General features: G+C 39.1%; 2 protein-coding genes across 3 annotated transcripts in view; one reads left to right on the top strand and one right to left on the bottom strand.

The window, feature by feature from the left end:
- Positions 1 to 9748, bottom strand: part of LOC126419275 (methionine--tRNA ligase, cytoplasmic) — a 113335-nt gene extending 103587 nt beyond the window's left edge. For both annotated transcript variants that reach the window (XM_050086442.1, XM_050086443.1), the window contains exons 1-2: positions 9490 to 9748; positions 8980 to 9140 (exon numbers count right to left, since the gene is read on the bottom strand). In XM_050086442.1, coding sequence (XP_049942399.1) covers positions 8980 to 9140; positions 9490 to 9592 — 264 coding nt within the window. In that variant the 5' untranslated portion in view covers positions 9593 to 9748. The remainder of the gene's footprint in view (positions 1 to 8979; positions 9141 to 9489) is intronic.
- A 96-nt stretch (positions 9749 to 9844) lies between these two features.
- The window catches only part of LOC126419274 (probable ATP-dependent RNA helicase kurz), a 130614-nt gene continuing 116033 nt past the window's right edge, over positions 9845 to 24425 (top strand). Inside the window, exons 1-2 of the mRNA XM_050086441.1 lie at positions 9845 to 10064; positions 20203 to 20385. Coding sequence (XP_049942398.1) covers positions 9984 to 10064; positions 20203 to 20385 — 264 coding nt within the window. The 5' untranslated portion in view covers positions 9845 to 9983. The remainder of the gene's footprint in view (positions 10065 to 20202; positions 20386 to 24425) is intronic.

Genomic DNA, 24425 nt, shown 5'->3' with positions numbered 1-24425 from the left:
CAGAGCTGATTTACAATTTAAAAAGTACTGCAAAGACAAACTGACACTGACCAAAAGCTTGCATGCAAACATTACATAGAAGGTGATCCCAACAAATGCGAAGCAACATGGGACATCATCAATCACGGGAACTGCCAACACGCAAGATGTGCTTTCTAACATCAGTGAGAGAGCTGAATGGCAAAATTAATCAAAATGGCACTTGAGCTTTAGATCTTCTTGGTGCTGAGTCACATAACAGGTATACCTGGAATGTTGTCACTCCAAGGATATTATAAAGCTGTGTCAAGGTTCTAAAACTACAGAAGACTGGACTGTTATTGGTTCTCTAAATATGTAATTAAAAAATAATACATCTCATCTGTCAACCTCTTTCTACCATCAGGGTTGCCACAAGTTTCCCCTAGTGAAATTCCCTTATTTCCAGACCACTTTTAGCATTTTTCCCAAACTAATTTTGAGATCTTAGGGGTAAGTTAAGACATAAGTCGACAATCTGTCTCTGCAGCTATGGTACAAGAAACACTAGCGCAAACGAGGAAATATCTATTTTAAAACAAAGCAAACTTGCAAGCAGATGGCGTTTTCTGATGTGAGCAGAAATCTTAAGAACTAACACCAACATCTTTTGTAATTAATTGCCTTTAGATGGAGAATGACCAGTAATGTTATTTTGTTTCAATAAAATGAAACACATTTAGTGACAAAAATACGCATTTCCTTGGAGTCGCAAGATGGATTTTAAATACCCGATTTCAGAAATAATGCCAGAAAAAAGTAGGCTTCTTGAAAGAAATGCCGAATTACAAGAGTTAATACAAAGGAGGGACATAGTAAAATTTGTGTAACAACAGCGAATACAATGGCTAGGACACTTGCAGAAAATGGCAGAGGACTAATTCAAAAGAAAATGATGAAAGGTGTGCCTATTCAGCTAGGCAAAAAGGGAGATCTAGAAGAAGATGGACTGATGATGTAATAGCAGATCCCTCCTGTATGGGAGTCCGGGGTTGGAAAAGAGCAGCAAATAACTGACAAGTGTGGAGGAAGATTGTTGAAGAAGCCAAGGCTCACCAAGGGCTGTAGCACTACGGAAGAAGAAGAAAAATCACAATAATGAACAAAGTTAAACCTAAGGAACCATGCGTCCTTCTTTTTTAAAGAGACTATACACCCTCATAATACCAGATGCAGACTGAACATTGGTATACTGATACACAGGCTCACAAAGACTCCAAATCCTCATAAAATAACATGATTAAACTTTTTAAAAAGCTTCCAATATCTGCTTGGGCTCTGTCTCATAATATTTTCAAAGTTATGATATATTACTGTTTACTCAAACTCCCATTTTACAAGATAGCTGAAGTACTTGAAATAAAATAATTGACATTAATACTTAAGGCTAAAGTCTTGATCAGGACCAGCAACAGTCACAGTGGTGCTCACCTACTGGTCATAGATTGCAAATGCGTTAGTTCATGTAGCCAGTGAGATGATTCTTTGACATAATCAATGAGTGGCGAGAAGAGAGGGAATGTACAGGGTGATTATAATTAAAGTTAAACTTTCAAACCCCTGTAGAAATGACACCACTCATCCGAATGACGTCAAATCGCAACGGAATATTATCAAAGTAGGGGAAAAACGTATGGCAGAAGAAAAATAAATAGCTACAAAATGTAACTATAGATAGCGCTGTAAGCATCATAATTTAATAGTGGTCTATGACAAATGAATCATACAACAATACCTAAGGTGTATGTTTGACGTTAAACAAAATGTACTACTCAGTGTGCATGGGTGTACAGGTGTGATACCGTTAATTGCGTAAGCCCATCCAGCATGGCAACTTCATATCACATTGGATGGTGGGAAAAATCAGTTTTTAATTGTCCTGAGGCCAAAAACCACACAAAAAGCATCACTCAAATCGGTTTTTAATTGTCCTGAGGCCAAAAACTCTATAAAAAACATCAATTACATCAGTTTTTAAATAACCTGAGACCATAAACTGCAGAAAAAGCATCAATACCATCAGTTTTTAATTGCCCTGAGGCCAAAAACCGCATAAAAAGCATCAATTAAAATCAAATCAGATTATTAATTTCCATGTGACTGGCACAAAACATGTTCAATATGCTCTCCACCATGTTCTGCAACAAGTTGAAATCGAGAAACAGCATGTTTCACAACTGATCGAAGTGTTTCCGGGGTCACATTCAGAATGTGTTGCCAGTGTGTGTCTTCAATACAGCAAAGTTTGCAGTCAGAACACTGAACACACCATCTTTCAGATAGTCCAACAGCCAGAAGTCACATGGATTAAGATCAGGTGATTGAGACGGACAGCCTGTATGGAAATGGTGGCTGATAATTCTAACATTTTCAAGATGGCGCTTCAGCAGCTGATTAACTGGATTTGCAATGTGCGGAGGTGCGTCATCTTGCATAAAAATGATACCATCCACACATCCCCACTGTTGGAGAGCTGGAATGACGTGGCTGTCCAAAAGACGCTCATAGTGCTTACCAGTGACGGTACAGGTAACAGGACCGGAAGCACCTGTCTCTTCGAAAAAATATGGCCCTATGACAAATGATGGTGTAAACCCACACCACACAGTGACCTTTTCAGGATGAAGTGGTACTGGTTAATTCATGTGTGGACTTTCCATTGCCCACATTCGACAATTCTGTGTATTGAGATGTCCTGTCAGATGGAAGTTGGCTTCGTCTGTCCACGATCAATCATTATCCACTGTGATGTGAGCAAGAAATTCTAAAGCAAAGGTCTCTCTTGCTGGCAGATCAACGGGAAGTAACTAGTGCACATGGGTAATTTTGAGTGATAGCAAAGAAAAATGTAGGATTTTACACACCATGCTCATGGGTATGTCCAATGTTCGGGCAATTCTCCATGCACCACACGTCTGCACGCCACCATTCGTCACCTCCTGCATTGCTGTGGCCACTGCTTCCACTAATGTCAAATCAATTCATTTCCTCCCTCCACCAGGTTACACACCACACCAAAAGAACCTATATTTCTGAATTTCCGAAACATTTTCTTCCGACCCATGGCAGGCATCAGAACAACACCTTTTTTCAAACCCTTCAGTGTCCGGAACCTCTGAAGAGTGATGTGTGCACAGTCACCAATCTTGTAATACAGCTTTACAAGCAGAGCACAATCCTGCATTAAGACAGTCGTAGCGAACGTCACAGACACGAAAGAAGGAAAAGCCTTGTACCCGACATGTTTATACCAACTTCAATGGGCCGTGTGCATGACAGGTGTTTTCACTTACATATACTGACACATACGGCACCATCTATTAGTCAATTTTCATACCATCTTTTTTTCTTCTGCCATGCGTTTTCCCTATTCTCCGATAATATTCCGTTGCAATTTGACGTCATTCTGACCAGTGGTGTTACTTCTACAGCATTTTGAAAGTTTAACTTTAATTACAATCACCCTGTACTTCTAGCACTGAATTTGAAAGCATCATCTTGTTTACTGTTTTTCAGTGTGTTAGTGAGGTTCGAGAGAAATATTTTGTGATCATGGCAGTGATTGCTATGAAGTGGAGTGATTTAGTGCTGCAGGTTGATATAATCCGTTGGTGCATGTCTCATGGATTAATTGCAGAGAGCCAGCTGCTGTAGCCAAGCGGTTCTAGGAGCTTCAGTCTGGAACCGCGCTGCTGCTCCGGTCGCAAGTTTGAATCCTGCCTCATGCATGGATGTGAGTGATGTCCTTAGGTTAGTTAGGTTTAAGTAGTTCTAAGTCTAGGGGACTGATGACAGATGTTAAGTCCCACAGTGCTTAGAGCCAGTTGAACCATTTGCATTGCAGAGACATGAAAATGTATCAAATGTGGTGGCGAAATGAATACTGAATCGATCTGCATGAGCACACTGAGTCTGGATCAATGTTTTTTAATTAAATCATGGGAGAAGGTAAGTGGATCAGTGTTTATTAATAATAGAGATACGTGTTACGTATATTAATTGATCCTCCTACCATCTCCCATGATGAATTTAAAAAACATTTATATACTTACTCAGTCTAGAGAAATAATTCACTGCTTTTTCAAATAAACCACAGGTTGTGTGACTATCCCTGGTTTTCAGATACTAGCGCAGTTTAAATAGATGCACCTCAAACAAGGATCAATTAAATTTATAATCCTCGCTCTTTCTTTTGAGTGTATTACTTGGAAACACATCACCTACTTACTGCTCTCCCACTGGCTGTATAACACAAACAGCTGACACACTTACCTTCCTTTGTTCCCATCATACCTCACAGCAAGCACTTATAACATTACTGCTCAAAACATGTAGGTATGCCAATGCCCCTATTCTATCTAGACTTTTACCTACTTAATGTTCAAACCTATTCCACTGTGCATGATCAATGGTGAATACAGAGCATTGTACTACTCCCTCCAAACACCATCACGCACGATCCCACCCCCATCACGCATGATCCCACCCCTATACACAACACAAATCTCAGCAGCATTGACTCCTTCTGCCTGAAAAATCTTAAACATGGCTGTGATTCAGTAACTGTATAAATGTGAAGAGGTTGAAAAAAAATCAGTTAACTGACATATGCTGAATGTAATCTGGCTGCAGTGATAAGCCACGGCATGTGATGTTTCTGGGATTTTATATCAATTTTACATATGACAAGAGCCATTCAGCTTCAGCTAATTTAATTTACTACCATGAACCATGGACCATGCCGTTGGTGGGGAGGCTTGCGTGCCTCAGCGATACAGATAGCCGTACCGTAGGTGCAACCACAACGGAGGGGTATCTGTTGAGAGGCCAGACAAACGTGTGGTTCCTGAAGAGGGGCAGCAGCCTTTTCAGTAGTTGCAAGGGCAACAGTCTGGATGATTGACTGATCTGGCCTTGTAACAATAACCAAAACGGCCTTGCTGTGCTGGTACTGCGAACGGCTGAAAGCAAGGGGAAACTACAGCCGTAATTTTTCCCGAGGGCATGCAGCTTTACTGTATGATTAAATGATGATGGCGTCCTCTTGGGTAAAATAGTCCCCCATTCGGATCTCCGGGCGGGGACTACTCAAGAGGATGTCGTTATCAGGAGAAAGAAAACTGGCGTTCTACGGATCGGAGCGTGGAATGTCAGATCCCTTAATCGGGCAGGTAGGTTAGAAAATGTAAAAAGGGAAATGGATAGGTTAAAGTTAGATATAGTGGGAATCAGTGAAGTTCGGTGGCAGGAGGAACAAGACTTCTGGTCAGGTGACTACAGGGTTATAAACACAAAATCAAATAGGGGTAATGCAGGAGTAGGTTTAATAATGAATAGGAAAATAGGAATGCGGGTAAGCTACTACAAACAGCATAGTGAACGCATTATTGTGGCCAAGAAATATACGAAGTCCACACCTACTACAGTACAAGTTTATATGCCAACTAGCTCTGCAGATGACGAAGAAATTGAAGAAATGTATGATGAAATAAAAGAAATTATTCAGATAGTGAAGGGAGATGAAAATTTAATAGTCATGGGTGACCGGAATTCGAGTGTAGGAAAAGGGAGAGAAGGAAACGTAGTAGGTGAATATGGATTGGGGGTAAGAAATGAAAGAGGAAGCCGCCTGGTAGAATTTTGCACAGAGCACAACATAATCATAGTTAACACTTGGTTTAAGAACCATGAAAGAAGGTTGTATACATGGAAGAACCCTGGAGATACTGAAAGGTATCAGATAGATTATATAATGGTAAGACAGAGATTTAGGAACCAGGTTTTAAATTGTAAGACATTTCCAGGGGCAGATGTGGACTCTGACCACAATCTATTGGTTATGACCTGTAGATTAAAACTGAAGAAACTGCAAAAAGGTGGGAATTTAAGGAGATGGGACCTGGATAAACTGAAAGAACCAGAGGTTGTACAGAGTTTCAGGGAGAGCATAAGGGAACAATTGACAGGAATGGCAGGAAAAATACAGTAGAAGAAGAATGGGTAGCTTTGAGGGATGAAGTAGTGAAGGCAGCAGAGGATCAAGTAGGTAAAAAGACGAGGACTAGTAGAAATCCTTGGGTAACAGAAGAAATATTGAATTTAATTGATGAAAGGAGAAAATATAAAAATGCAGTAAATGAAGCAGGCAAAAAGGAATACAAACGTCTCAAAAATGATATCGACAGGAAGTGCAAAATGGCTAAGCAGGGATGGCTAGCGGACAAATGTAAGGATGTAGAGACTTATCTCACTAGGGGTAAGATAGATACTGCCTACAGGAAAATTAAAGAGACCTTTGGAGATAAGAGAACGACTTGTATGAATATCAAGAGCTCAGATGGAAACCCAGTTCTAAGCAAAGAAGGGAAGGCAGAAAGGTGGAAGGAGTATATAGAGGGTCTATACAAGGGCGATGTACTTGAGGACAATATTATGGAAATGGAAGAGGATGTAGATGAAGATGAAATGGGAGATATGATACTGCGTGAAGAGTTTGACAGAGCACTGAAAGACCTGTGTCGAAACAAGGCCCCCGGAGTAGACAACATTCCATTGGAACTACTGACAGCCTTGGGAGAGCCAGTCCTGACAAAACTCTACCATCTGGTGAGCAAGATGTATGAAACATGTGAAATACCCTCAGACTTCAAGAAGAATATAATAATTCCAATTGCAAAGAAATCTGGTGTTGACAGATGTGAAAATTACCGAACAATCAGTTTAATAAGCCACAGCTGCAAAATACTAACACGAATTCTTTACAGACGAATGGAAAAACTAGTAGAAGCCGACCTCGGGGAAGATCAGTTAGGATTCCGTAGAAACACTGGAACATGTGAGGCAATACTGACCTTACGACTTATCTTAGAAGAAAGATTAAGAAAAGGCAAACCTACGTTTCTAGCATTTGTAGACTTAGAGAAAGCTTTTGACAATGTTGACTGGAATACTCTCTTTCAAACTCTAAAGGTGGCAGGGGTAAAATACAGGGAGCGGCAGGCTATTTACAATTTGTACAGAAACCAGATGGCAGTTATAAGAGTCGAGGGACATGAAAGGGAAGCTGTGGTTGGGAAGGGAGTAAGACAGATTGTAGTCTCTCCCCGATGTTATTCAATCTGTATATTGAGCAAGCAGTAAAGGAAACAAAAGAAAAATTCGGAGTAGGTATTAAAATCCATGGAGAAGAAATAAAAACTTTGAGGTTCGCCGATGACATTGTAATTCTGTCAGAGACAGCAAAGGACTTGGAAGAGCAGTTGAATGGAATGGACAGTGTCTTGAAAAGAGGATATAAGATGAACATCAACAAAAGCAAAACAAGGATAATGGAATGTAGTCTAATTAAGTCGGGTGATGCTGAGGGAATTAGATTAGGAAATGAGACACTTAAAGTAGTAAAGGAGTTTTGCTATTTGGGGAGCAAAATAACTGATGATGTTCGAAGTAGAGAGGATATAAAATGTAGGCTGGCAATGGCAAGGAAAGCGTTTCTGAAGAAGAGAAATTTGTTAACATCCAGTATTGATTTAAGTGTCAGGAAGTCATTTCTGAAAGTATTTGTATGGAGTGTAGCCATGTATGGAAGTGAAACATGGACAATAAATAGTTTGGACAAGAAGAGAATAGAAGCTTTCGAAATGTGGTGCTACAGAAGAATGCTGAAGATTAGATGGGTAGACCACATAACTAATGAGGAAGTATTGAATAGGATTGGGGAGAAGAGAAGTTTGTGGCACAACTTGACCAGAAGAAGGGATCGGTTGGTAGGACATGTTCTGAGGCATCAAGGGATCACCAATTTAGTATTGGAGGGCAGCGTGGAGGGTAAAAATCGTAGAGGGAGACCATGAGATGAATACACTAAGCAGATTCAGAAGGATGTAGGTTGCAGTAGGTACTGGGAGATGAAGAGGCTTGCACAGGATAGAGTAGCACGGAGAGCTGCATCAAACCAGTCTCAGGACTGAAGACCACAACAACAACAACCATGTGATGTAACAAAGAACCCTCCTCCTGAAGGAGATATTTTTGCTAACATCAAAACCTACGTCATGGGTTAATCGAACCTTTGGTTTGCAACTGGTTGGCTGATTATTATTTTTTTTATTTTTTTTTTTCAGTCTCCTCCCCCTGGTTGCATGAAGTGACTGACAGAACATACTTCATAACTGACAGGCGACATAGTAAAGCATTCAGTTTCAGTCAACTACTACTTACACACACTGATAAACAAAAGAGAGTGCCGAGTGATGCAACATGAGCTATGGAGTCTCCTTTCCAAGCAAACGAGCACAATAAGTCCCCAAGAAATGGATAATTTTTAGTGGTCTATCAGAAGTATATTTCATACATCTGGTAGAGTATCTCATCCTCAGAAGGGCATGTCATTTGGTAAAGCTACACTGCAAAACTGAGATGTGGTTTAGTCTCAGGCTAATGTTATTTGTTTCCTTATGCTGCGTTTTATAAATGCAACAGTGTGTTTGAAGCTACCAGTCCCTGCTATGCTAGTCTGCACAAAGCATGTAATCTTGAGCCATCAACTTCACCAACTGTCAACCTTTTGTAATTCTCATTCAGGTATAAAAAACACACGAAGACACATGAAGCTATTTTTTACACAGATATTAGCTGTTGACCCATTTTTTTGTGCCTTAGTTCATAATATTATACCTTAAATAGGGAAGTAAGAAGCACACAACTAGCAGATCAGGTAAATATGCGATTAAAAATTCAATATTATCTGTTAAATGACAGTAACAGTACAGTTCCAAGTACGTGAAATGTAAATGTTTACTTGCCAGCATCAAATTTGTGGAACACGTAAAATCATTACTCAGCCTTTTCTCTTACCTTTCCTACCCTCTTCTTCCATAGAGTTCTTCATTTCCTTGGTATTATGCAACATCTTCACAACTACAAAAATATAGGATTTATCATTTTAAGAGTCTTTCTCACCTGTAGCTTAGTTGCTTCCCACTCCAGCCACTGGTCAACCCACAACCCATCTTCGTTTTTTGGCGGCACCAGTAACCTTGCGGCCGAATTTGCAGAGAAAAGAGTCGTCCCTGATTCCAATTGGAAAGTTGGCAAACGACGTGTAGCTCCAACTTTTCGATCTGTTAACAGTGTTACAATACGGAAAATCTAATATGACAGAACGATATAAGTTCATGGATTTAGAAAGACAGGTGTAAACTATATACTAAAAACATCTCACATTCCATCCGCCAAACAGTCAGCCGTTAAGATTAACAATGTACCACGTCAGTTAGTGTACTATATGAACCATTTCAATTTAGTTCAAATTTTAGTTATATCCACAACTATATATGATGCAATAAGGAAGAACGTGGGCTTTCTGAGAACGAGGATTTTATAATGTAATGTAATTTCAGTTGGATGATAATAACTATATAAAGTGGTAAGTAGTGTTTGTTAATTAATATATTGATGTAAAAAACATACCTGCAGCAGGAATATTTTCCACGTGTATATTTTCTTTAGCAAAATTCGCGGCAACTGCAACTTTAAGGCAGGAAGGATCGGCGCCACTTGTGAAAATCCTCATCGCTTTTTAATTACAAAGACGTTTATACACTAAAAACTGTTAACACATGGGAAGATTGGAACTTTTACAAAACACAAACATTCGTTCAAACGTCAACACACGTGCCACATGGCTTACTAGCAATAGTAAATATTCCGATTTCCGAGATTGTGGTGAGCAAGCAATGTCGAATAATCGATATTGTGTCGACGATGTAGAGCAAATATCAATCGATCAAGTAATTCGAGTTAATGCAATGCATGCCATAGGTCGATCATAAAGAAATGTAAACAAGTTACAGTCGTTCTTGCACGGTATTGCACGTGGATAGGCTTCATTGTCAGTACTTGCTACTTAGGTTACTTGTGTGTGTTATGTTTGTTTCTCGAGTGACAATAATTGAAATTTCGATATGGGTAAGAATAAAAAAGGATTTAACTGGAAAGCACGCGAAGTTGTCAAAACACACATTGACAATACACCAACCTCAAAGGTGAGTTGAAATGGGTAATTAATATTTATTTATACCCATTTCGTTAGGTACAGAATGTATACTTGTAAATAGGTCAGGAGATATTAATCTAACATTTACCTTGCATATTGCAGTACAAAACGTCAAATTGACAGTATTGATAGGCATAATGTTGTGTACATGTTTCTCTCGATTTATGTTTATGCCTTAAAGTTATTTACATATCTTTTAACGAAGGTAACACACATACAAAAATTTATGACGCATTCAATGTATTCAAGTGATTTTTTTTGCATATATGCAGGAAATAATAACATTGCTGATATTTACTCGTATATTCCTCTACTTGATAAAATCTCGTCTACACCTGAATATTGAGGAACTTTTTTAAATAAAGCTACCTGTGTAACTGGCCTTTATTTCTTGTGTAATTGTATTTGTTCTACTAATCAGTTGCCTCTGAATTAACATAAATGACATTATTGTTCTGTATACGTACATTGATTAAATGTCAGTATTCTTAGAGTATGGAAGGCAGTTTTCCATGAGTCATTTTGAACAATGAAGGAACAACAGAACAGATGCTTAATGCACAATCTGTTATTGTGTACACAAACAATTTCAGAACCCTTATAGCTTCATCATCTGGTGTAAATTGTAATAATAAAAATATTCTATTACACGTGAATGGGAGCGATCCTCAAGTCTGAACAATCAGATAAGGAACTATGTGACAATTACTGAATTAAAACAAATTAAAAGAGATAATGAGATTTTACTCAACAAATAAAATCACCAAATCATCTGGTGTCATCCTCACTCCTATAATGTCATCAAAAGGGTAAAAGGGGCATCAGATTAGCAAATTAATTAAAGTGGGAAGTAACAGCAGAAAGGAGTTGAAACCATCACAACATAGAGGGGGAAGAGGGCCTGTACGTTTGAAAAACAAAGAAAAATAACATGTTATATGGACACTTTAATCTGCCTGGATGATGCCATAATTAGCTAAAATATTGGGGCAATGGAAGCATCCGATTCCGCCCATCTGCTTTGACCAATGACGTCACCAATATGACGGAAACGACCATTCACAACTACTCCCATACCGCTCCTATGATGTCATCACATAAACATAACAACAAACACGAAAATAGATCAAAAAACCAACAAACAGATATGCCTCCAAAAATATAATGAAACTTAACGGCCAAGCGGGGGAAATTGGGGGTTTTGGGTGGGGACAAACCAAATATAAACACACGTCAGTACACCAAACGATAAAAGACACTAAAATAACAAGCCCCCACAACCTTCCCAAATTCCACTACACACAAAAATCCACAGGAATCGATCATTTCCCTTGAAGTTCCAACAGAAACAACCAATACCACTCAAAAACTTCACCACCACCACACTCAATCCTGCCAAAAAAAAAAAAAAGGGCCTAGAAAAACAAAATTGGAATCGAACACTTCCCTTGACCTATATAGGTCAACTGGAGCAACCGATACCACACTATAAATCTCAAAACTTTCACCACCACCACACTTAATCCTACCACCAAAAAAACACATGGAAAATCAAAATTGGAATCGAACACTTCCTTTGACCTGTTATCCTTAAGATGTCTCCACACATAGCTGTCCCTGGTCCAAGATGCCAGAACTTTAGTAAGCCTCATTTCGTCACGACACACTGAACACTTCACGACTTCAGCCAACAGGCCGAATAGCCGAAGAAATTTTATTAGAGACAACGCACTGTCCCCCATCATTGCTGACAACCGAAAACTGTTGACCTTGTCAGTCATATCCATACATAACAAAGACCTAAACAAAGCAATTTACCAAAATTCACACATGACAAACAGAAAAAAAACTGCAATAACATCGACATAACAAAATCAAAATTGTTAACTCACTGAAAAATATTATGCTGAAAGCACGGTCACCACCGATACCACACATGTGCAATGCTACCATGTAAATGAGCCCCAAACGCCACATAACACGCTATACATAAACACACCACCAGAAAGAACCACCGACCGCAACAATACGCCACCTATAAATACGCCACACATGCAGACTAAACCGAAAGCATCACCTAACACACACACACACACACACACACACACACACACACACACGTGCCACCAGAGAGCACCACTGATCACATCAAAACAACACTTGCAAACATGCCACTCTCAGAAACTAAACTCCGCACCATCATGACATCACACAACACAACAGCCTTACATCACAGATCAAAGCTGACGGGTTGACCCAAAATATTTGTGTGGTACAGGTGTGTCTGTTCATTAATTATGTTTAGAGGATGGGAACGAAGACTTCTTAAGATTTCAATTTCTTCCAGAACATTGAGTATCTGACCTTTCTTTACAATCAGTTAAGTTATCACTAAGCTACTGCAGCTGGTGCTGGTCATCAGTTACATGCATTGTCAAAGTTTTCCTGGAATCGACCAGGTCTTTATGTTCTTTAAATATAGTAAAATTCCTGCCTGTTTGGCAAATGTATCTGCTCTTATACAACTGGCTTTTATTGCACTCAATATGATACACTGCAGGACAGGAAAAAGGATCCTTTTGGATTTCACAGTTCCTTAATCTACTTTCGATAATTAATTTTTTAAAAAAAAAAAAAAAAAAAAAAACCATGACAGAGTTATGTTGGCTGACATCAATTATGTTCCAATCCTCTCTGATTCATATCCATGATATGGAAACTTGTAAAATTTGTTCTTTCTCTTTTTATGTACTGCCTTCAGAGAGCTTCCCTTCCAGGATTTGCCCCCCCCCCCCTCCCCCCCCCCTTTTTTGCCAATGTTCCTTTATTTAATTTCTTGGTCACAGACCTTGGATATCCATTTCATATGCCTCTGATGTTAGGGGAACATTATATAATGTGTTTAGGAGAGTCTGAAAGGCAGCAGTTTTATATTTAAATCTGGTGGTTTGATGTTACATTTGGAACAAAATTGGCAGTAGATTCTTTTCTTTACTTGTCAAACTCTACCTTGCTGCCATTTAAGGTGATCTGTAAGTCTGAATATGGCAAGGTTCTGATGGTGAACAGAGAAAGAAAACTTTCCATGGAATGTATTAAGTTTGTTATGTAAATTGTCATACTCTTCCTTGCTACCTCCATAAAGAACAAAAATGTCACCAATATAATGTTACCAATATATAACCTAAGTGGCCTCCTCCAGATACTTCATAAAAAACTCTCACTCAAAATGAGACATAAAAATATTCACAAAAATGCAAGCTATGGGAGAAGCCGTCGCCATACCCTGTTGCTGCATATGCACTTAGTCTTTAAAATAATTGAAATGTAGCAGCAAAGTTAAAATGTTAACAACCTCTTTGGTTTTGTTTGATGGCCTAACGCTAAATCTGCTGAGGTTTTCAAGAATGAGCCACAGATTCCATCTGTAGGTACATTAGTATACATATTGCTGGCATCAAAGGTACCCATGTGAGTACTTACTGGAATGTTGGTATTTTTAAGAACTGTAATTAGATCTTCCCTGTTTTTATCACCCTAGACTTCCTGAAGTAGAAGTGTTTTTTAAGAAAACCCACAACAAATTTCTCAAGTTTGTAACTAGCTTTGTCAACTAACCCCATGCATTGACAATCGGTCTCACTGGATGGTGTGGTTTATCTGACTTAATCATCGCCCGGACTCTAGGTGCTTTAGGGTTCATCATTAAAAGTTGTTTCTTCCACTTCTCACCCAGAAAACTCTTAGTTGCTTTTAGGACCTTCCTGATTTCATCAGAATACTTTTTTGTCTGATCTCTGCACTTAACATTGTCATTAGTAGCAATAAATTGCTCAGCTTTTTCCTCATAGGTACTTCTGCTGATAAAGGACAACAGCCATTTTCCCTTTGTCAGCACAGACAACTATGACATTGAGATATGTTTTTTATTAAGTGACTTCAACATCGGTCATTCTCCTGTGTGATTAGTTCTAAACCCTCAGTTATCTTTTAAAATACTGTTTGTTTGCAAAGACAGCTCATTTTTAACAGGTACTGGGTCATTATCACTCTCTAAAGTGACAGTTATTTGAGCAGTTATCACAGATTCTTGTTCCTCGGATATATCCTCTTGTAGATTATGAGATAAACCCATATTTAGTAAACTCTCTCATCTTCATTAAAAGCAATAGCTGCCTAGGGTAAAATTCAAAGTCACATTTAGGAGGTGACACAGCTCTAATTGGCCTAGACCTATTACATAGTTTTGACAGGGATCTAGAATTAATGACCTCTTTGTAGTTATTGATGACATTCAGAATGTGACAGTACATTGTATCAAATTGGTTAGCACTTACGGCCTTGACAAAATTTAGGTAAGACAGGTACAAAGTCCTATTCAAAATTTCCTTCTTCTTATAGAGGGCCCTGATTTCACTGTTAATACACTCAGTGGTTTTCATGAACATCTTTTTCACATAATTAGTGATCACTTCATGTTGAAGACAATTTTTGTTGAATCTTATATGGACACAAGTGTGAGCTAACTTTACGTTACAATTATATAGTCCGTAAAAGGCCACTGTAGCCTTGCCAATTGTAAATGCACAAAGAGTTCTTCTTATTGGGCAGCTGTGACTGTACAAGTCCATTTTGAAAAATGAAGGAATCACCGAACAATTGCTTAATCCACAAATACTAGCAAAGAGGGGGAGGGGAAGGATCATGGAACGGAATCACTCTGAAGGCAGTAGACAAAAAGAGAAAGAACAAGTTTAATGACATCCCATGTCATGTGTTCATATCAGAGAGGGCTGGAAAGAAACTGACGCCAACCAACATAACTCTGTCATTTCTCATATAAAAAAATTTGGGCAGTAAGTTAAGCAACCGTGAAGACCAAAAGTATCCTTTCTCCTATCCCGGAGTGTATCATATTGAGTGCAGTAAAAACCAGCTGTGTAAGAACAGATACATTGGCCAGATAGGCGGGAATTTTTATATGGAGTTTAAAGAACATGAACACCTGGCCAATCCCAGGTCAACTCTGATGATGCATTTGATTGACAGCCAGCATCAACTCCAGTGGGTTAACGATAATTTAACTGTCTTACACACGACAGAGAAAGGTCAGATACTCAATGTTGTGGAAGAAATTGAAATCTTAAGAAGTCTTCATTCCCATTCTCTTGATACAATTAATCAACAAACAGACCTGTATCCCAAAAATATTTTAGTTAATCATGACATCGTCCAGCCAGATTAAGGTGTGAATATAAAATAATATTTTTCCTTGTTTTTTAGATGTGCAGGTCTTCTACCTCTTAATGTTGTGATAGTTCCATCTCCATTCTACTTTTATTTCTCACTTTTCCACTTCAAATAATTCACTAATCTAATGTATGTTTCATACATTGGGCCATGTGCGGCTTCAGTACCACAGCCATTATTTACTGTTATACAGTTTTCCTGTTTGTTTACCTGGTCACACAGCACAAGGGGCACAGTTGTTATGGAATTTTTGAAGTAATTCTACGCAATATGTGATCCCCCTCCCCTTATTTATTGCATTTTACATATATCGTTATTTTGGTAACTTTTGGTGTCAGGTCATGATGTCCATTTTTCAGATTTCTTAGGTCCCTTTCACCATTTGACATGGAACTTTTGGTTCCATGATAATATTTGGATGAGGACGATGTCACATGATTAGGTGATTTATTTAAGTAATGTTCTTTCCTCTCTTTTAATTTGTTCTTACTCAGAAATTTTAGTTGCAAAGTTCCTTATCTGTTGTTTCAGACTTGAGGATCCCCTTCCATTCACTTATAACAGAATATTTTTATTATTACAGTTTACACCAGATAATGAAACTTTAAGAATTCTGAAACTGGTCACATCCACAATAAAAGATGGTAGCTTAAGCAATTGTTCTGCAGTTTCTTCATTCTCCAAAATGGACTTGTAGAGTTGTGGCTGCCCCATGAGAAGAACTCTTTCTGCATGAGTCAGTTTCTTTTCTTCTTCTTCCCTTCTTCTTCTTTTTGTTTTTGAGAGGGGGGGGGGTGGTCTTAATTGCCTTTTTTCTCCTTCAATACAGAATTGTATTATCGTTGTTAGAAGTTCCCCAAACAGTAATTCCATACAGTGGTTCAACAAGATCATGCCACACTGTACGTAAAAATAGTTTGTTAGCTTAATGCGCACGCTGTTTGATGATGGAACATTACACCATCATTTATGATAGACATTATCTGTATGTTTCTAACATTGGTGCTTATTGTTACATCCGATCTTTTTTCTGTTTGTGATCACTATGAATGACTATTGTCATTTTTAGATTTATAATTAAATCATTCTGTATTTGCCACGGGGACTAGTGTAGCAGGGGATACAACCCGTCGGCTTTGGACATTGACGTCACAAGTCGCCAATCGAGAAGCGATTCTTCTTAGTGTTGTAGCTCCCTTCAGCGGCTGATAAGTGTTTTTTGGCTTTTTTAAAAAAAATCTCACGAGATAGAATAAACAGATCCACTTTATTAAGCAATCAGTAAAAAAAAACGAAACTGAAACATAACAGCAAAAGCGAAAATTGTAAACTGCTATCTGGCGACTTGTGACGTCATTGTCCAAAGCCGACGGGTTGTATCCCCTTGCCACGGTATTGTGTCATTTGTTGTAATATCTAAATGCCCTTCTTTCCATTGTTTCCAGAGTTTCTTCTACATTTACTCATGTCATGTCATCAGCATACAGTATTTTTTGACTGTTGTCTGTTGTGATCTGAGCTGTCAGAGATAACACTTGTGTGCATGTTTGTTTCTGTTTCTCTTTTTTTTTCTGACGAAGGCTGTGGCCAAAAGCTAATGTGTAAGTGTCTCTCATCAACTTCGTGTGTCATCTTGTGCCAAGTAACAATCTATCTTTTCCTTGCATTTTTGTTTGAGTAGGTTGAACAAAAGTGTGATTCTTGAGGTACATCATACATTGTACCCTTATCCAGATTCTGTAGTCACATACAGCTTTCTGTTAAATATTATGAAAAGGAAAGTTGCTGCTCACCATATAGCAGAGTTGCTGAGTTGCAGATAGGCACAACAAAAAGACTCTCACAATTAAAGCGTTCTGTAACAATAGACCACACACACACACACACACACACACACACACACACACACACACACACAAATTGCATATATGTGTGTGTCGTGTATTGTTGATGAAGGCCTTAAGGCCGAAAGCTTTAATTGTGACAGTCTTCTGTTGTGCCTGTGACTCAGTATCTCCACTATATGGTGAGTAGGAACTTTCCTTTTCATAACATTGTCATATTCCATCCTGGATTTTCCATTGTTTGATTTGTGCCGTGCAGCTTCCTGTTACTAACACATAATATTATCCATTCCACTGCGTGGCCATGTATGCCATAGCTTTAAAGTTTTTCAGTTAATGATATAGGGATGGTAGTGTCAAAAACTATAGACAGCTCCAGTAGGTTTCGGATAGCAATTTCTGTAGATTTCCCTGTTTGGAAATCATTTTGTGCTAGAATCAGAATACTCTTTGCACGTGTAGTGTTTTTGGGAAACCAGAGATTTAAGGTAGCCTACTGGTTTTTAATTATTTGAGTCGTCTTTGTTGCATTTCTTTTAAATTGGTATAACTTTGCTTATTTTTAATTTTTCTGGAAATACTAGAAGATGTACAACTTTGCTTCTGCCATTTGCCGATAGGCGGCGACACCAGTAAGTAGCGGTCAAAAGAAACAGATCACAGACGTCAAGCAGTTACTTAGCTTGGATCTCGGTCAACATAACCTCATTCAAACATTGGTCGATTTTTGTCTCCATCATAAAGCTGTTTTTGATTGAAAATGTCAGTTTATGAGCCTAATTCTCATCATTTGAGGGAGGTGTTACTGTTTTGTTTCAATATGAAGAAAACAGCAGCTGAGTCTCATCGAATGCTCTCAAGTGCATATGGTAAGGATGCTATTAGTGAAAGAACATGTCATGAGTGGTTTCAACGCTTCAAGAAAGGTGATTTTAACGTTGTGGACCGGCATGGTGGTGAAGAGAGAATGTTTTCGAAGATGCAAAATTGGAGACATTGCTGAGTGAAGACTCGTGTCAAACTCAAGAAGAATTGCCACGATTAGTGGAAGTAACACAGCAAGCCATTTCAAAAGGCTATGGGCATGATTCAGAAAGAAGGAACTCGTAGTCCCGTGTGAGCTGAAACCAAGAGACGTTGAAAAGGGTTTGTGTGTTTGTGAGCAGTTGCTTCAGAGGCAAAATTGTGAAGGATTTATGCATTGCATTGTGACCGGCTCGCATTCGGGAGGACGACAGTTCAATCCCGCGTCCAGCCATCCTGATTTAGGTTTTCCGTGATTTCCCTAAATCGCTCCAGGCAAATGCCGGGATGATTCCTTTGAAAGGGCATGGCCGACTTCCGTCCCGTCCTTCCCTAATCCAATGAGACCCATGACCTCGCTGTCTGGTCTCCTCCCCAAACAACCCAACCCATTGTGCCCGGGGACAAAAAATGGGTTCATTACAATAACCCTAAATGCAAAACATCATGGGGATATCCCTTCCATGCTTCCATATCAACGGCCAAACCGAATATTCACAGCTCCAAGATCATGCTCTGCATTTGGTGGGACTAGCTTTTCATCGTGTACTATGAGGTGTTAAAACCAAGTGAAACAATCACAGGTGCTCGTTATAGAACGCAATTAATGCATTTGAGCAGAACACTAAAAGACAAACGGCCGCAATACAGTGAGAGGCACAATAAAGTGATTTTGCAGCATGACAATGCTCGACCCCACATTGCAAAAGAGGTCAAAACATATTTGGAAATGTTAAAATGGGAAGTCCTACCCCACCCGCCATATTCTCCAGACATTGCTCCCTCTGACTATCACCTGTTTAGATCAATGGCATGTGGCCTGGCTGACCAACACTTTTGATCTCATGAAGAAGTCACAAATTTGATTGACAATGGATCGCTTCAAAAGATGAACAATTTTTTTGACACAGGATTTGTACACTGCCTGAAAGATAGGAAAAAGTAGTTGCCAACGATGGAAAATACTTTGAGTGATACAAGTGTAACCAATTTGTTTCACTAAAGCCTCAAATGGGAAAAAAAACGGCGGAAGCAAAGTTGTACACCTTGTGCTTCTCTGAATGAGCAGCTTGGTATATCCAAGAGATGTTTGGTTATCTCTTCATTCACATACCTTATTAGATAACTTGATATTTCATCTCCTGCAGACTCCTTGGATTATAGTTTCTGGATTAATTTTATGAGTTCGTTTTGTCGCTGGTTCCTGGAATGTTGAGAGAGGTAGTTGCCCAAGTGTTCTAGGATACGTATTTCTTTCACAATTCAAATTGTGTACAGGATCTATGAAATTGTTGTTACATATATTAGCAATTTCTGTTCCATGTGTTAACTATTAATCATACACTTTTACTTGGCTGCTGAGACAAGCCCTGTCTTCTCCTTCCAGAGCAATGAGTTTATAGATTATAAAAGAAATGAACATATATTAAATTAATGTGTTACAGATAGGTTGGTTTGGAGAGAAAAGGTCCAAACTACATGGTCATCAGCCTAATGTATCACAGAAGTGACACAAAAGTTGTTGACGTGTCGCTAGAAAGACCGGGTCCTCTTCGCTCATTTCTGTGCATGATATTAACAATCACTATGCACAACACCATACATGGATCAACTCTATATTCACAACAGCTGCTTATTGTTATGGCACACAATACTGTTACATAGCTAAGACTGGCAGTAAGCGTGAACATTCTGGAGTAACACGAAGTCGTCCAACTTCCACCGATCACAGAAGAGCCAAGTAACAGTGTGCTAGCAATATGGTGCCCTCAGGTTTCATTAAGTTGGTAAAATTTCCGTTACTGACACTCTTTTAACTCCATCTCTAATTGTTGATACACCCCATGTTGTTTTACTTGTAGGACCTGTAGCTATGTAAGAAATATTATTATATATTCATTTGTTTCATTTATTGTGTGACAGCTGTGTCACGTTTCTTGATGACCACTTACATGATGTCGTGTTTTCTATTGTTACACTCACGCAAATTTTTTTCCTTTCTGCTTTTAGATAAATGTCGATATAAAAGGTATCCGAGAAGATAATTATGATCAGTGCAATGCTTTGGTTATACCCTCCCAAAAGAGAAAGACGAGAAAAAAAAGAGAACATGTTACAATTACAAGGATACTTTCAAAAAAACAGAGGAAACGACTAGAAAAAATTGTAGAACAGAAGAAAAAGAAAGAAAATGTAAGTTGTGTTGTAGTATTTTATTTAAAACATAAATTTCTTAGTAATCCCAAGCAAAAATATGTAAATGTTCTTCTCATTTAATTTTTATTTCCCACTATTCAGTTTCTGGTGTGGAAAAATTCACAATAAAGCCCTCCATTTAAATTTAAAAACTTTATACAAAAGTTTGCAGCACATATTTCTTCAAGTTATTCGACAGATGTTAGCTATTAAAGTACTTTGAGAAAGAATTGTAATTACTGGATGGAAGATTGTTAGAGTCAGTGATCTGAGTATGATAGTGTTCCCTATCAAAATCTTGGTTGTGGTACCAGACTAATATTTACTTTAGCCTGGGGTGTATAAACAACCCCAACAATTACTTTGATGCATTTTATATACTTATGTTGTGCATAAACTATGAAAAATGCAGTGGGGTGGGCAGGAGAGGAAATCATTAGGCTTGTGTAACTTTCACTAAGTTGCAGAATTCTTTATGTACCTTGAAGAATCATCTACATTTATACCTGCCAAAAGGGTATTCATGTATCTTAATCATCGTCTCCATATCCCCTCCCCTTCGTATCTCTTGCATTACAGTCATGAATTATGGACAGAAAAGGGCAACTGTTGCTAAGCCCACATCACAGAAGTTGCTTGGCACTAGTAACACAATGGGACCGGTGGAATATACAGATGATATACTACCGGTATTTGTATTAAGTAGTGACACAAAAATTAATATCAAAGACAAGTACAGCATTGTAGTTCTTGAACTTCAAGGCTAATATCAAATTGTCTCCAGAACCTTTAAAAACAGCTTAAGTGTACTTATGGTATCGGCAGCCCATGTATTATGTGCAGATGTGGGAATTCATTGACATTGGTCATAGCCAATTGGATGATAGTATTAAAGAGCCAATGAGAATTACTGTCTCTGGTGTTTTCAGCAGAACGTAAAAACTGATTAAATGGTTTCCGAATGAGCCAGTGATGAAGTGTGCAGCATTTATTTGAACCTCCACCATTAATCCTACACTGTAAACGCCTGAAACTGATGAATAATATTAAAGAAGAGGAAATAATTTTGTAAGCTACCTTCTTCTAGATTAATTTAACTTCCTTATAGCAGAAAAGCTGAGTTGCAGACAGGCACAACAAAAAGGCTATTAAACGCATAAGCTTTTGGCCAGAAGGCCTATTTATGAAATAGACAACATACACAGATTCACGCAAATTAGGCTCTCGCACACATAGTCACTGTCTCTGCCTGCCGGAGCTGGGCTGCTCTGCAACTAATCAGGAGATTAGAGGGGCGAGGGGTGGGGGAGAAGTAAAGAAGGGGAAAATGACCTTCTCTTTTTTTTTTTTTTAGTGGATGTGTTGATGGAATAGAAGGCTATGTAGTGTTGGAGTGGGAACAGGGCAGTGGGTAGATAGGTGAAGGACAGGGACTAGCAAAGGTTGAGGCCAGGGGTGAGAGAAACACAGAATATATTGCAGGGAGAGTTCACCCCTGCGTAATTCGGAAGCTGCTGTCGGTAGGAAGGATTCAGGTTGCACGGGCTGTCAAGTAGTAATTGAAGTGAAGCACATTGCATCGGGCAGTATGTTCAGCAACTGGATGGTCCAGTTATCTCACGGCCACAGTTCGTTGGTGGCCATTCATGTGGAGAAACATCTTGTTAGTTGTCATGCTCGTGTAGAAATCAGCCCATTGGTTGCACCTTTTTTTATTGTCATGTGGCTGCTTTCACAGGTAGCCACACCTTTGATGAGATGGGAGAGGCCTGTGACTAGACTGTGGAGTAGGTGACAGTGAGAGGGTGTATGGGACAGGCCTTGCATCAAGGTCTGTTGCAAGGATATGAGCCCTGAGGCAAGGGATTTGGAGCAGGAGTGGGCCAAGGATATTGCATACATTCGGTGGGCAGTGGAATACCACTGTGTGAGGGGTGGGAACAATAGTGGGCAATAGTGGGCACAACAAAGCCCTCATGGAGAATATGATTTGGTTACTCCAGTTTTGATGGTACTGAGTCATGACAGGAGTGCTCCTGCATGGCCAGAAGGTGGTTATGTGGGAGGTGATTGGAGAGAAAATGCACAGGAGACGTATTTCTATACAAGGTTGGGAGGATAATTATGTTCTGTAGTGGCCTCAGTTATACCCTTGGTGTATTTAGAGAGGGCTGCTCGACACTACGGATGCGACGACTGTGAATGACTTGGTTTAAGGGGTGGGACTTCTTGGTATGGAATGGGTGGCTGCTGTCAAAGTGGAGGTAATGGGGCAGCTGGTAGGTTGGATACGGACAGAGGTACTGATGTAGCTACCCTGTGGAGGTCAACATTGAGGAAGGGAGCATGCTAGGTTGAGGAGGACCAGGTGAAACAAGTGTGGGAGAAGTTGTTGAGATTCTGTAGGAATGTGTATAGGGTGTCCTCAGCCTCAGTCCAGATCACAAAGATGTCATCAATGAATCTAAATCAGCTGAGGAGTTTGAGCTTGTGAGTGGTTAGGAAGGATTCCCCCAGCTGGCCCATGAATAGGCTGGTGTAGGATGGTGCCATGTGGGTGCCCATTGCTGCATCAAAGGTTTGTTTGTAAGTGATGCCTTCGAAGGAGAATAATTGTGGGTGAGAATATAATTGGTCTTGATGACTAAGGAGAATAATTGTGGGTGAGGATATAGTTGGTCATTATGATTGGAAGGAGCTTGTAGGTTTGGAGTCAGTCATGCATTTGAAAAGGTAATGTTCAATAGTGGCACGACCATGGGTATTAATGATGTTAGTTTAGAGGGATGTGTTGTCAGTGGTCTGCATCTACATTGGTACTCTGCAAATCACATTTAAGTGCCTGGCAGAGGTTCATTGAAACACCTTCACAATAATTCTCTATTATTCCAGTCTTGTGCAGCAAGCAGAAAGAACAAGCTCCTATGTCTTTTGGTGTGAGCTCTGATTTCCCTTATTTTATTATGGTGATCATTTCTCCCTATGTAGGTCGGCATCAACAAAATATTTTCGTATTCAGAGGAGAAAGTTGGTGATTGAAATTTTGTGAGAAGATTTCGCTGCAGTTAAAAATGCCTTTGTTTTAATGATGTTCTCCCCATATCCTGTATCATTTCAGTGACACTCCCTTCCCTATTTCACGATAATCTGAAATGTGCTGCCCTTCTTTGAACTGAAGTACTCTGACAATCTTAGCTGGTAAGGATCCCGCACTGCACAGCAGTATTGTAAAAGAGGACGGACAAGTGTAGTGTAGGCAGTCTCTCTATTAGATCTCTTGTACTTTCTAAGTGTCCTGCCAATAAAATATGGTCCTTGGTTAGCCTTCCTCACAACATTTTCTGTGTGTTCCTTCCATTTTAGGTTGTTCATGATTGTAATGCTTAGGTATTTAGTTGAATTTATGGTCCTTAGATTTAAGTGATTTATTGTGCAACTGAAGTTGAACGGATTTCTTTTGGCACTCGTGTGGATGACATCACATTTTTCGTTATTTGTGGTCAATTGCCAAGTTTTAACTATAAAGATATCTTCTCTAAATTCATTTCGATCTTCTGATGACTTTACTAGTCAATAAACAACAGCATTATCTGCAAATAACCTAAGATGTCTGCTCAGATTGTCCCCTAAATCAGTTATATGGATGAGTAACAGCAAAGGGCCCATAACACTAGCTGGGGGAACGCCAGAAATCACTTCTGTATTACTTGATGACACTCCCTCAATTACTACAAAGGGTGTGACCTCTCTGACAGGAAATCACAAATCCTGTCACATAACTGAGACAATGTTCCATAAGCAAGCAATTTCACTACAAGCCACTTGTGTGGTACAGTGTCAGAAGCCTTCTGGAAATCCAGAAATACGGAATCAATTTGAAATCCCTTGTCAATAGCTCTCTGTATTTCATGTGACTAAAGAACTAGTTGTGTTTCACAAGAACGATGTTTTCTAAATCCATGGTGACTGTGTGTTAGTAGACCATTTTCTTCAAGGTAATTCATAATGTGTCAACACAATATGTGTTCCAAAATCCT

The sequence above is a fragment of the Schistocerca serialis genome, chromosome 9, assembly GCF_023864345.2.
Source record: "Schistocerca serialis cubense isolate TAMUIC-IGC-003099 chromosome 9, iqSchSeri2.2, whole genome shotgun sequence".
Lineage (NCBI taxonomy): Eukaryota > Metazoa > Arthropoda > Insecta > Orthoptera > Acrididae > Schistocerca > Schistocerca serialis.
Note: the sequence above shows the minus strand (reverse complement) of the source record. Positions and strands in the feature narration are given on the sequence as shown.